Source organism: Corella eumyota, chromosome 5 (genome assembly GCF_963082875.1).
Source record: "Corella eumyota chromosome 5, kaCorEumy4.1, whole genome shotgun sequence".
Lineage (NCBI taxonomy): Eukaryota > Metazoa > Chordata > Ascidiacea > Phlebobranchia > Corellidae > Corella > Corella eumyota.
The window spans coordinates 931,626-946,064 of record NC_137494.1 but is presented as its reverse complement, the minus strand read 5'-3'; the positions used below and the strand labels follow the sequence as shown (position 1 = coordinate 946,064).

General features: G+C 28.2%; 1 protein-coding gene across 1 annotated transcript in view; it reads right to left on the bottom strand.

Annotated features, from left to right (window-relative positions):
• LOC145753122 (uncharacterized) overlaps window positions 1–13,756 on the bottom strand; it is a 48,159-nt gene extending 34,403 nt beyond the window's left edge. The window contains exons 1-36 of the mRNA XM_082569520.1: window positions 13,614–13,756; window positions 12,880–13,006; window positions 12,627–12,739; window positions 12,083–12,178; window positions 11,761–11,853; window positions 11,316–11,411; window positions 10,990–11,082; window positions 10,608–10,703; window positions 10,255–10,350; window positions 9,775–10,004; window positions 9,451–9,572; window positions 9,168–9,242; window positions 8,913–9,049; window positions 8,522–8,646; window positions 8,132–8,266; window positions 7,732–7,843; window positions 7,528–7,638; window positions 7,223–7,349; window positions 6,701–6,865; window positions 5,969–6,150; window positions 5,672–5,783; window positions 5,428–5,501; window positions 5,203–5,316; window positions 4,766–4,981; window positions 4,285–4,525; window positions 3,958–4,037; window positions 3,628–3,744; window positions 3,253–3,400; window positions 3,044–3,182; window positions 2,741–2,888; window positions 2,444–2,619; window positions 2,082–2,192; window positions 1,219–1,347; window positions 728–884; window positions 379–549; window positions 57–174 (exon numbers count right to left, since the gene is read on the bottom strand). Of these exons, the coding sequence (XP_082425646.1) occupies window positions 57–174; window positions 379–549; window positions 728–884; window positions 1,219–1,347; window positions 2,082–2,192; window positions 2,444–2,619; window positions 2,741–2,888; window positions 3,044–3,182; window positions 3,253–3,400; window positions 3,628–3,744; window positions 3,958–4,037; window positions 4,285–4,525; window positions 4,766–4,981; window positions 5,203–5,316; window positions 5,428–5,501; window positions 5,672–5,783; window positions 5,969–6,150; window positions 6,701–6,865; window positions 7,223–7,349; window positions 7,528–7,638; window positions 7,732–7,843; window positions 8,132–8,266; window positions 8,522–8,646; window positions 8,913–9,049; window positions 9,168–9,242; window positions 9,451–9,572; window positions 9,775–10,004; window positions 10,255–10,350; window positions 10,608–10,703; window positions 10,990–11,082; window positions 11,316–11,411; window positions 11,761–11,853; window positions 12,083–12,178; window positions 12,627–12,739; window positions 12,880–13,006; window positions 13,614–13,677 (4,646 nt within the window). The 5' untranslated portion in view covers window positions 13,678–13,756. The remainder of the gene's footprint in view (window positions 1–56; window positions 175–378; window positions 550–727; window positions 885–1,218; window positions 1,348–2,081; window positions 2,193–2,443; window positions 2,620–2,740; window positions 2,889–3,043; window positions 3,183–3,252; window positions 3,401–3,627; window positions 3,745–3,957; window positions 4,038–4,284; window positions 4,526–4,765; window positions 4,982–5,202; window positions 5,317–5,427; window positions 5,502–5,671; window positions 5,784–5,968; window positions 6,151–6,700; window positions 6,866–7,222; window positions 7,350–7,527; window positions 7,639–7,731; window positions 7,844–8,131; window positions 8,267–8,521; window positions 8,647–8,912; window positions 9,050–9,167; window positions 9,243–9,450; window positions 9,573–9,774; window positions 10,005–10,254; window positions 10,351–10,607; window positions 10,704–10,989; window positions 11,083–11,315; window positions 11,412–11,760; window positions 11,854–12,082; window positions 12,179–12,626; window positions 12,740–12,879; window positions 13,007–13,613) is intronic.
• Window positions 13,757–14,439: the final 683 nt, after the last annotated feature.

Sequence of the window (14,439 nt, the reverse complement as noted above, 5' to 3'; positions counted from 1 at the left end):
GTTATACTTTTAAAATTAATTTAGAAAAACACAAAAAAATAAAATCCAAAGTTTACCAAATATAACATTTTTCTTGTGTAATAACTTCTCCAAACTTGAAACTTTTTCCGTTAGCATGGCAAGTCTTGGAACAATCTTTTGTGCATCTCTTAGTAATTTCATCATAAAGTTCACCTTTAAAAGAAAAAGTAATGAAGTCAATTGACTAAAAATGTTTAAAATTTATCCAGTAATTTCATCATCAAGTTCAACCTTAAATGGAAAAGTGATTAAATCAAATAACTAAAAGTGTTTAAAATTTATTTATACAGTAGGTCTAAAATACTCAATATACTGTTTAATGAAGACTACTATAAATTAAAGCACAAATTTTTTTACCATGTGGACATTTGGGAAAACAACCTTCAACACAAGCAATTTGCAGGGGGCATCTGTTGTGATGACCTGCCAGGTATTTATGCTGGCATGTGGCAGGACAAGGAGATTCACAAATGTCATAATGCCATGTACATAAGTCTGTTCCATTATTATAAGCCTCACACATAACAGCTGCAGTTAACAAATATTATTTCGTTTACAACAGAAAAAAATTTAAATTTTATTTTATATTTCAATGTAAAAAGCTATATTAAAGGTATCAACTTTATTACTATACCTATGTTTATTTTTTTAATTAGGTCCAACTAAAATAATTTTTTTTTTAAATAATTTTATCATTAAAACTTACGACATATTGATGGTGATCTCCATCTTAGCGGCATGCCATTCTCAGCACAAACAGTGGCATATGCCGCGATAGCAGTACACACACAATCACAGTCACCACCCCCGTCACAGCCACAAGCATCATACAAACAATTCTGATAATACCAAGTTACATCAACCTAGAAAAAAAAATTTGTTTAATTTAGATAAGAAAATTATGACAGAATTATACAGAACAAAACGATGGATTACATTAAACTATTTTTAACACAATACATTTAAAAAAATGATAGCCGTAGTTATTTATAAATTGATAGCTAAATTTAACAACAATCTATATATAATGGAGCTTAGTGGACAGCATATATATATATATACTTATGTATGTCCAATTTATAGGCATTTAAAATAAAATAACTGACGACTGTGATGTGCGCATAAATTATCACAGTCAAATATTAGTTGAGAATTGTAACCATATTATGACAATTTGAATTAATCAACTGTTCCTACCAAAGTGTGGCAGGGGGCAAAGACTTCACTGTTTAAAATCTTGCAACTCTTTTGAGCCCAGGGTCTTCTATTTGGGTGAGCATTACATGGATTCTCAACCTTGTCCGCATCATCACAAGTTGATGAAGTCTATAGAAGTTGAAAAGTTAAACTTTTAACAAAAACAATAAATTTAAAAATATGAATAAAATAAAAAATGTAAATAATATATGTATAGGTGTTTATATATTACTAAACATTAAACTTGTAAGAAGGTAATTAAATATAAATTCATAGTTTAAACAGCTTCTTATTTGGTTCGAAAACATTTTTCACAATTAGTTTTTGTTTTTTTCATGAATGAAAAAATGAAAGTAGTTTTAAATGTATCTGTCAATATGACTAGACTTAGCTTCCTCATTTGGTAGATTTAATATTATAGATGTTGTGTATTGAGCATTTCAGGTAAAGAAAAAAACTTTAAATACTTCCTTGACTTAATTATTTGGCAAACCTTTAATATACACTTCGTGCAAAGAACAAAAAAGTAAAAATAGTTAAATCAGTAAATTGTATTGCTTTGTTTTGTCAAAATTATTTGAGTTCACATTCCTTTTACTTAAAACATTTTGTAAAAATGTAACCCTGTAAAAGCCCGACTTTTGAATAATCTGGCAAAAAAACATTCCTTAATATTATGTTATATACTATAAATTACTTTGTCAACCCTCAACCAATAAATTAACAACAAATTTTTTTGTTTAATCTACTTGTTTTAGCTGTTTACACCACACGTAAATTAAAACAAGCAGACTTGTTTATAGATATAGCAACCTTGACAAATATTCGTAAACCTAAACAAATAAATAATTAAGTTTATTTACCTTCCAACTGTTTCCAAACTCCCAAGATGTCACTGCTTGCATTCTGTCTGCTTTCATTCGATCATTGCTCTGATTGTCATCAAAGTTACCACACAAGCCACACACTTTACCCTAAATACATAAATTATGTTAAATATGTAATTTATACAAAACTACTTTAAATTATAAAAATTTTATCTAATGAAGTAAATTTTAGCATTAAGTTTATGCCTATAACAAAATTTTAGGTTAAATTTAGGCAAAATGCAATACAATAAAGATAAACCTTGCCTGCAAAGCAAGCTCTTAAAATCAAAAACAGATTATGTCTTAATCATAGAAAATCTAAAGAGAACCAAAAAAATTGTTTTCTTGTAATATACCTTATAACTAGGATCCAATTTAACAATTATAGTGGACTTTCCATCCCAAACTACAGTTATTCCACTACTTGTTGTCATTATTATGTAAAATCCAACCCTGTGATAATCCCACATAATCTTAGTTTGATTACTTTTTGATCCAACAGCTGGACCCCAAGATATAACTTCTTTCTTGTCTAAAAAAAAGTTGATATTTTTAAAAATGCATCATATATTTTTTTCAAATATATTTAACATTTAAAAAAGATAATAAAAATATTACACTTGCAAAATTACACTCTTGAACTAAATATTTACCAAATCCAATTCCTTGAGTTCTAAAGGTTATAGAGACCTTGTCTTCTATAGTAACAACAACTCCTTTGGTGCATGTTATTCCATCACTTCCACATATTGCATTCTCAACTTTAATTCTGAAAGTTCCCTTATTATTGTTGCAATAATCCTAAAACAAAAAATACCTTTTAACATATTAAACTTAACATTGTAATTTTTTAACTTCCAAAAGAGAGAACTCACATTTGCTTAGTATTACACCTAATTGAAAAATAAATAAATTTCAAAAATTAAAAATTTTTTGTGCATTTTTTAAATAATTACTTGAGCTAATATATAGCTACAGGAGCCCATGAATTCAAACTCATATCCATCAAAAGTTTGGTAATGTGGATCACCATACCCCGTACATGTTCCTGTACAAAATTCTTGGGTACACTGCCAATCTCGGTTTTTACAAACACTAAAAATAAAAGGCGTTTAATTACTATTAAAGCACAAAAGAAATCTTTAAGTATAACTTATAAACTTACCAAGTATTGCAGTCTACACTAATGTTATGCCCAGGTAGGTAAGCTTGGCCACCAGAATAACAAGGACAGTCCTCAGGTTGAATGCAAGTTTTTCGTTCATGATCAAATACAAGGTTATCAGGGCATGCACATCCTTCAATGCAAGTTCCTATAAAATAAGTTTATAAATTGTAAAGCATTCAGTTGAATAGCCAATATACAAACAAAATAATTTTAAATGTGTAGATACAAAATATTTTTAAATATTAAAAAGCAAAAAATAAAATTTCTGTAAAGTTTGCCTAGTTCAATAAAGTATTAAGAATTGTATTAACACTTGCAAAGAACTAGACTAAAGTCATATCAACTTAAATTTTTATTTAAAATAACAGTTACCAGAATAACAATCTTCTCCATAATTAGAACAAGTTTGCTGACATTCTACTCCAACTGGGTTTGTAAGACTTTGGTTGCAAACCTTAAATACTTGACCGAATTGACACACTTCATCCCCTATAATTTAAAATTGGCAATAAGTAAAATTTTGTAAATATGATAGAAGTAAAAAAAAAAGTATTAACATTTTAATATTAAAATAGACAATCAAGACTGCATGTATAAATGATAGATTTTATGTGATTGGCATTTATTTACATTTGTTAATAATGTTACATGAACATTTTATATATATCATAGACCAATAAAATATGAGTGCATGTTGCTTACTTGTGAACTTTTTAATTGGTGCAGGTTTTGGAATCCTAGCATTATTATTTATGCAAGTAATTATCCCATCAACACACCGACTAAAAATAGAAAACAGGGTTATTATACATAAAATAAATAAACTTTAATAAATAAAATTAGGTAAACAATAGCTTTAATTAATAGAAAAATATTTTATTAAGCTAGAAATGATCATTATTACCTTTTTCTAAAATATACAACTGCTCTGATACTTATACAAAATAACATAAAAAATTGGCATATACTAATTAGCTATTAGTATTTTTTAAAGTTTTTTTAGTTAAATTACTAAAATAAAAAACATACCAGTTTGTGTTCTCTCTATGTATAACTTCAAATGGGTTATAGACCAATCCAGCATGGTAACAATGACAATAAGACTTTGCAACACATCTGCCAGATGCATCCAAGTACAAACCTTCAGGACAATTACAACCTTGTGTACAGTTCACATCACATCTTACACTTTGATCTGATATTGATCTACATGTTGTTAAACATCTACTTCCACATTCCTGGTAGGTAAGGGTGGTTGGACAAACCACAGCTAAATGATAATGTTTTGTTAAACTCCAATAAACATATATAAAGCAAAACACTTAACCATTAGTTATTATTTACCAAATAAAAGAATATGAAAATTAAACTTAAACTAAAAGGAATCAAAAGTAGAATAAATAGTCGATACTTAAAGTAAAATATTTAGTGAAACATTTAAACAAAGTAAAAATATCACAACTTGTAGAAGATTAGTTTAAAAATCAAATTTAAGATTTGGTTAACTTACAACAAAATTTAGATGATCTCCAGTTAATTACAAATCCAGCTTTGGCACAAACCCTGGCATAATGAGCAATCGAGTTGCACAAACATTCTTCCGCATGCTCGCACTCACAAACATCATATCGACAAATATCATAATAATATTTTGGGTCGATTTCTTGATGGCAATCTTCAAACACATCGCTCTTAATCACAGCACACTCACTGTCAGCGTAAGCAGCTAAACAATAACAATTTGTAATTAAACTTTAATTTAATCTTTCAAAACAAAAGTTTAAATATATTAAATAGTTTTATTACAAGAAAAAACTGAAAAAATAAAAAACTGAAAAAATAAATAAACTTATCATTTATTAAATATAAAAAATGTTTTGTAATGAAAAAATGCCTATGTTAAAAATTGTATAACACTAATACATTCAATATTTTAATTGTTCGTACCTCTTTCTTGGTTACTAAAGCAAGGTTCAGAAATGGTTGTATCAGAAATCGATCTACAATTTGCATTCGCCTTCCAAGAATTTCCAAATTGAGTTGGATTTTTTTCACTAAGACCTTAAAATTATTCAACAGGGAGTACATAAATTTTTAATATAATTAAAATATTGTAATTTAGAAATTATTTTTAGCTAACACATTTTTACAGTTAAAATATTATTCTCTTACCATTGGGATTTCTCATGTCATCTTTTTGATTATTGTTGTAATTTCCACATAGTCCACACAACTTATTTTGCCATCTAAAATAAAAGTAAGCAATATGTTTAAGCTTAATTTTAATATCTTGCAGACAACATCACATAGATTAAATATGAAAAAAAATTCAAAGAATAACACTATTTTAACCTTACTGAATGAACTTAACATTAGGTAAACATTGCAACAAAATGTACAACCAACTTTAGCCTACCTTCTTTCAGCTGTAACATAAACTCTGTCATATCCATCCCAGGCCACAGTTATCCCAATATTTGTTGTTACCTCAATAAAAGATGAAGATACTTGAAACACTTTGTAATCCTCTGTAGAAAAATATAAAAAACTATAAAAAAAAAACAAATTTAAAAAACAAATATATATAAATATAAAAAAATTTAGTATTTTTTATTTAAAATTAGTTTAGCTTAACAAAATAATGAGCTAAGACTCTAAATGTTAACTAACCTCACAATATGCTGAATTAACAATTTAAAAAGAAATCTGTTACCATTAATAATAGGAGCCACTGTTATTTTCCCATCAATAGTTACTATGTCGCCTCGACCCAGTGTTATAGACACTTTGGTATGATTGCCGGGGTTAGAAATCAAGGATCGTAACAGAATTGTGACATCTTTTGTGCAAGTAACAGATGAGTCGCGACCACAAGGTGTATTATCAACCAACACACTAAAATAACAAAAAAATTGTTTTGCAAAATAAATATATATCTACAATTAAAAAGGCAACTTACATAAACTTAAATTTAAATTACAGTTTTTAAAAATAACATTTATTTCAAATTTTGTCATAAACTTTGCATACAACTTGTTTTCAAGCAAACTTTAACATAATTAAAAACAATAATTGTTGGAAATTCCAGAAATGTGATTAATCTTGAATGTCAAAATTCTTTACAACTTATTAAAATCGGAAATAATTATGTCTTTTTTGGCAATGTTAAAGGTTATTAAAATACTAGGAAAAATTCCAAAGTCGAACTAATTAAAGTCAAAAACAAAAACATTTGATATTTTTATTATTTCCTGTTGTTCAAAGAACTATTTGACCTTGAATCAGTTTAAGTATCATGGGAAAATTTTATTTTTTATAAATACATATTCTTTAATAGTTATTGATGTTTAAAAAACTTAAATAAAAAGAATCAAGTTGGCACTGATTGTTCATATGCAAAATCGTATAATTAACCAACTCAAAAGAATATTTATAAAAGAATTACCTGAACAATGAAGAAGGGGTACAATCTTTAGCGAATGTGTATTGGCAATCACCATTCATAGTAAAGGTCTGGCCATCGAAAGTTTGGTAATGAGGATCACCAACTGCAGAGCAGACTGCCGGGCAAGGAAGATTATTGCATTCCCAGAATGCACTTTTACAAGTACTGCAATAAAAATAAACATAATTTTAAATGTTTTTTATCCTCTTTCACAGCCAAAAATAGGGTAACATTTGTTACCCGACCCAGTCTCAAGTTGCCTTTTGCAGTTTTAAATAGTACTTGCCAAATGGCCAAAAATTAACCAGCCGATTGATTTTGGGCTTGGTTAAAGCTGGTTTTGTACTTACTAAGACATGAAATTAGTATTGACCTAAAGTTGTAAAAGTTATGTAATACCATTGACCTTATATTGTAAAGCAAGATGTTCCAGAAGCTATACCACATTGTGGGTGCATATTCACTTAACAGCAAATTAAATAAACACTTCAATATTTTTTTACATAAAACTAGCATATTTACCAGGTTTGACACTCTTGTTTAATGGTAGAGTTAGCTTCGTATTCCACGCCATTATGAACACAAGGGCAGTCATTCACATGAACACAATGACCATCATGTCTTAACATCCCTTCCGGACATGCACAACCTACACATTCAAATATTTTAAAATCACATGGTTAAAATTTAAAAAAGTAACATGTAACACATTTAACCACAAGAATTCAAGGAAAAATAGAAGAAAAAAACAATTCAAATATTGGTAAAGCTCTGCAAAATTATTTTTATACTTAGCTTTCATTTTGATATAAATTAAGCATACTAACCATCAATGCAGTGGTCGTGGCACTCAGTCTCAGGTGTCACTAAATTGTGGCATGTTTTTGGACATGAACTGGCACATTCCTTGTAGACCATTCCATTTTCACAATTAAGTGCTAAAATTTAACAACAGAAATTTAAAAAAAATAAAAATATAAAACCTGTTTATAGATATAAAGCTTAACTAAGTTAGATAAAAGTAAACTTACGACACATAGTTGCCGTCCTCCAATCAGGAACAATAGCAGTTTTACTCATGCACAGTTTTGAGTATTGAGATACAGAAGGACACTGACAAAAATTGTTTACTTTTCCACCATTCTAAAAAAAATATATACATTAATGGATACAAGTTTTACAATAATTAATTAATATAATAACATTATAAAACAGATAATCGAAAGCTAAAAATCAATTATTGCTTTATCTAATAATTACTATAATTTAATCTAAAACCTAACCCACTAATGAAAATGTTCTTTTATTTCCGAAAAAATGTGAACCTAAATTTTAGTAAAATGTCATAAAAAAATATCAAAAAAAATAAAACAATATCTTTTTGATGTTTCAAGAGTATTTTAGCTTTAACCTTTTTTAACTTAAACTTACATTGGATTTGTGTTCACATTTGCAGAGATCTGAAATACAAGTGTTAACCAGGGGATCAGGATCCACACCAGCTTCTACACATTCCCGGAAAGCAGCGTTCTTGGTGATAAAAATTTGACATACTGCTTTTATTTGCTAGAATCAAAATAATATATGAAATAGACACATAAAATGTTTGTTGTGTAATAATATCGAACTTTCTTTAATAAAAAAAGTTTTTAACAACATTTCTTGGTTTTTATTAGTTAAGAAATGAATACAAATGTTTAATATAAATGAACTGACGGTCAGTGATAAGAAAACATGTAAATTAATTAAATCTGGAAAAATCATACAGAAACAATAAAGAAACAAAAAAGTAAAACCTAAACAAAGGTGTTACTGACAAACCTCTACAGTTTCAGCAGTGATACCAGAACAATCATAAATCTCTTCAGTAACCTCATGGCAATGTGTGTGAATTCCCAACACTCTCCAACCTCTTGCAAGAAACATCGGGCTTGTTGCATTTGTATCTAGAGGGTAATAATTATTTTAATTTTTAAAAAGTATTTCAAAATTGACAGAAAATTTTTTCTATCATTTTTCCTAGGTAAATAATATTCTGATTAGTTTTTGCCTTAACAGGAGTTCATACCATTTGTAAAGCCTTACCTAAGCGCTGCAACATAGAAGCAGTGGGTATCAAGTCAATGACCCTATCCTGAGACATCAAGCAACTCGCTTTTATTAAGCTTCACCAAATTTAAGAATTAAATGATAAACATGAAACAAAACTTACTGTCAGGTAGCATCATGTCGTTTGAAGAATCACCATCAGCATTTCCACAAAGTCCACATAAACTTCCCTCTAAGTATCCAGGTTCCACTTCAATTTCCACCATTCCTTCTCCATCCCACCATATTGTAAACCCATATCTATTAAAATTAAATCGAAGCATTTGACTTATAAATACACCAACTACATTTAAACTATTTAACCAACACAAAAGACCTAATTCGAATACAAATTTCCAAAGTTTTGGTTAAGTTTTACCTTGTTATAAGTCTTAAATATCTTCCAACTTCACTGATTGACATTCCCTTGATTGCATTATGATGCAAGTCGATCCTAAACACATACAAATTATAATATTCGAGTAGTTAAATAAATATGTTATTCTTTAAAAAAAATGTTTCCTTTTCAATTAAAGTTAAAACTATTTAAAGAAATTTTTTACTAAATTTTAAAGTTGTTTATTTTTAATTTATCAAATCTGCGGGATTAAAATCACAACAAAATATAACAAAAAAATAACTTTACTGTACAACAAACTTACATTTGTCCACCAATTAGAGCAATCCTATCAGGTAACAAAGAGACGGGGGCAAGACCCTCAATATCCAACACGACTGCTAGGAATGAAGTTTTGTTCACTAATGCTTGTAACCTTGGTTTCAACTAAATGCAAATGTTTTTAGTGAAAATAGATTAATTAAGGCACATGTTTATATAAATTAAACATTTTGTAACCATTATATACATAATTAAAAAATTGTTTATAAATAAAAAAACTTTAATAGACAAAAAAAATACATAAACTGTATAGTTTTCTTAAAAGAAAATTTATTATAAAAATAAATTGGTTTTTAAAAGTAGTCACCAAATTGTATGCAGTTATATTGTTTATTTGTCCTGTATCGCCCTCTACAGGCAAAAAGTCTTCTGGATTAACAACAATATCGATAGTGAACAAATGATCATGACAGTCAGTTGCAAGAGTATATCGACAATTCCCAGGAAAATCAAAACTGTGACCGTCAAATGTTACGAAATGTGATCCACTCCAGACTACACAAATCTTATCTTCTTCAGCATTGGGAAACTTTGTGGCTGAAAAAGTAAAGTCGGTGTTATTAGAATTTTACTGTTTAATTTTAAACAACTTTTTATTTATAATATTTTGGTAAAAATAACAATATCTTTAGATAATAAAATATGAATACATATTATTAAAGTCATGATTCAAACAATACATCATTTTAAACATAGTACCGTATAAATAAATCTTTAATATTACTTTTATTAAAAAAATAAATGAACATATTTTAGAAATGATTAAAGTTAGTACTTTATAACTTACGGTATTGGCAATGTGGACCCTCAAAACCATGTGTACAAGCACAAATTTCAGGTGCAACACATTTCCCACCATTTTGACATCTTTTAACACAAATAGCTAAATATAAAAATATTTGCTTAGAAACTTGCAGTTGTAACTTATGAATAAACAACAAACTTTAATTTTAAATTACAAATTAAACCATTTTACAAATGAAAAAGTTCACAAACAAAATAAAGAAAATTTAAACATTAACAATTAACAAAAACTAAAAATTTTTTTAAGTTAAGTTTTTAAAAATAAAAACAAAATTCAACAACAAATTGTACAAAAAGTTGTTGGCCATTATTCAAAAATTTAATAAAAATACTAACGAGTTTCACAGTTGTGCCCTCTCCAAGGTCCATAACATTCACAAGAATTCGGAGCAACGCAAGATCCACTATGTTGACATTTCGGATTGCAATCAGCTAAATTTAAGAAAAAAACATTAAGTTAAAGTTAGACAAAAAATCTAGTTTGCTTAATATTTAGCAACTTCATGAGAATAGCATTTTAATCTCAAAGTTTTTTGAGTTAGTTACACATCACAGAACAAAATAAAATAAATTATTTTAAAATAATAATATATACCTTATTAATTCCTAAATTATATAACTTCAGACAACACTGTGTATTTTAAGCATGATACACCGCATTAATAAGTAAATATTTATACAACATGTATTCATTTTTAAAATATCAGGTTGTACTTACGAACATTACAGATATCTCCTGTCCACCCGCTCACACATTTACAGGTGTTCGAAATTCCACATGCACCGTTCTTACATGGTGGGTTACACAAAGCTTTTAATAAATAATTAGTTAAAATCCTTTAAGTGATTAAAAAAGTGATTTTAAAATAAGATATCTTTATTAGAAGAATTCAAAAATATATTTCATTTTTAACAGAATAAATTTTGACATAAAACAAATTTAAATATTTAAATCGCTTTGTTTAAAATGCGATCCCTTGTTTAATATTTTAATTAGTTAAAAAAAGTATATAATAAGATACTGATATAAACTAGAATACAAACCAATTTCACAAATTTCTCCAGTAAATGTAGGTGGACAAATACATTGGTCTGGGGCAGAACAGTGTCCACCATTTGTACATTCAGGATTGCACAAAGCTGAAACACAATATTAATTCATAGTAAGATTAATATTTTTTTTTTTATTTTGCTTTTTCGCACATTGATAAAATTAAATAATAAATCCAATATACAATTAATATTACAACAATGCAACGGAAAAAAAAATAACAAAATCAATTTAATGATTTAAAACATGTCAAAAGTATTAATGATTACATAAATATTTTAAGTATGTTATGGCATGGTCACCAAACCCAAAATTTATAAGATATTTAACACAAAGAAGTAATCTAGGTTAATAAAAAACAAAATTTATTCACAGTTTTAATATGTAACACAAGTCTTATAAAATTAACATAAAAACAGAAAAAAAGAAAAAACTTACGAACATCGCAGTGAAAACCTTTGTAACCTTCTTCACAATAACATTTGTCTGGTCCAATACACTCACCAAAATAACATTCACCCGAGCAGACAACTGATTATAGAATGACATTTTTAAAGACGTTAACATTAAATAATAATTAACTTAAATACCTTTTTATTCGATTAGCTTTTTTTTACTTAAAACTAAATATATTGCCAATCAAAACTACATTTTTTATGTATTAATTAGTTTATTTTATGTTTTATAAAACATTGCACAGACTCCTACATTTAAAAGTAAATTATCAAATTCCAATTAACTTTAAAACAACATAACTCACATTCAGAGCAGTCAAGGCCGAACCATTTGTTAATACAAGTACAAACATTAGAAGCAGTGCATGAACCTCCATTTTTACATGGTTTCACACAGGTAGCTGTAAAACAAATGAAATTTCAACTTAAAATTGTTAAATTATGATAAATATAAAGAGAAATATAGCTTTGCAAAAAGCAGAAACTTTTTTTGTCATATTTTTTTTAAATTGGCGCAAAAAGGTCAACTTTGCATCCATAATGTAGAATAACATTTCTTTACCTGACTCAGTCTTAAGTTGACTTTTGCATTTAAGATATGACTAATTATAATAATCTTACAGTTATTTTGCCGTGTGGTTTTTGGGACAGCGGGAGATTATATTGTTTATAATTTTACACTCAAGACCGCTGCTGAATTAAATTAGTAGAGATCAAGCCCAGGACATCATGTGTTAAAGTCAAGTATCCTAACCACTACACCCGACAACTTAACATTTGAATTTAGTAAAATGCTTACAACTTATAAACACAAAAGCTCATTAAAAAAGATTTAACTTGTTTACTTACGTCTATCTCCGCTAGCCCTCTTTCCATTTAATAAAGCAACTAAATCGTCATTTTCATTCGGAGATCCTGACAAAATTGAACCTGCTTCTCTTATTAAGCTCCTCAAACCACCACTAACAAAATTGTGTAAGGAAATAAAAAGCGAAAAATAAAAATTCAAAAAAAATTTCTATAATGAATAACAATTGTTACATCATAGTAAATCACGTGTTTTTCATATTTTTGAATACCACGAGGTAGTCATGTGACTTACGCTGCACGAGGTTGACCATTGTCTTCGCCAGGGGATTCCCCTCTGCGGGTGTTTGGCGGTCCCCGTCCTCGGTTTCCGGGTGCCCGGCGCCGACCTGGTCTCTGTCCCGGTTGAGCTTGGTTTTTTTCTAAAAATATTTATCAATTTGCTTACTTTTAATTTATTACTAATTTGTAAAACTAATTTTAATTTATTCTAATTTGTAAAATTAATTTTATAATCTTAATTTATTCTTATACACTTCGGTTCGTGATTCGAAAATTCGAGGCAACGCATTCTTTTACACCACAGACAATTAATCAAAACCAAAGACTTTGAAAGACGAAAAAATCAATGCGTCCCATATAATTATTGGTTAATTGTTAGTCTGAAAAAGCATTTTATCGTTAGAACATTACCGCTTTTTATGCAAAGTGATCGTGGGTTCAATCCTCACTGATTTCATGTTGTAGCGCCCTTGAGTAAGGCGCTATAAACAGTATGAACTCCTGCTGAGCCAGTACATAATCAGCAGCATAATTACCGGGCAATTATAATCTATAATATCCTAAACTGCCACAGGCAACTCAAGACTGGGTCAGAGTAACTAATATTCAAAACGCGCATTCCACTTTTCCACATCGAGAATAAAGATATATACAAAAAAAAAGTGCTTTAGTTATTTTTTTACTTCCACTTTGATTGTTACATACTTAAGGATTAACCCGTTACTGGCTACTTTAAACTTGACTTACCTGGAAATGAAATCAAATATAAAATCGCGACGACGAAAAATAGATCAAAAACTTTTCGGCGCATCCTTAAAATAAAATATTTTCACAAAAATGAAGCTAAACCCTAGCCAACATACAATATAAACCACCCCATTTTTACACAACAAAACAGGTAATGCGCACGACACGCTGTCATCAAAGAAAGTCCCTTCGAATATTTCCTTTTAATTATTTGAAGAAAAGCGTTTTTTACGTAAAACATCGAAAAAAGGTAAAATGTTACGTAACTTTGTGGTAGCAATACCTTGCAAACGCATTTCCTATGGCATTTAACAAAGGAAAAATAATCGAGATATTAATTTTAATCACTTCCGAGAAAAATTTTGTTGAATAAGAAACAAAAAAACAATTATGGCCAAAACTTGAAAATAAATTTTGTGTGAAAGTTAAATTGTTTTTGCACAAATAAATTAAATATCTTGCGGTCAATATTTTCCAAATTGTGCCAACGACGGTAATTAAAAACAACCTTAACTGAACCAAACTTAACATTGGTGCTAATAACAAGAATTTATTAACGAAATAAAAGAAATCAAGACCTTTTAAAAAGGTCAAATGACAAAAGTTATTTCATAAAACTGAAAACCAGACCTAGAAAAAGAAACTCCCAAAACAAAACTAAATTTATTTAAAATTAAGACAAGTAAAATCATTTTATTTTTTTATTTAAACATAAATGCCTGTTGCCACCAAAAATATTTTTTTATATTTTTTAAATATTTTTTGGCAACCCTTAAAAAGATCATGTTCCAAATTGTTTTTATTTGACAACACTACGTTTTAGAGC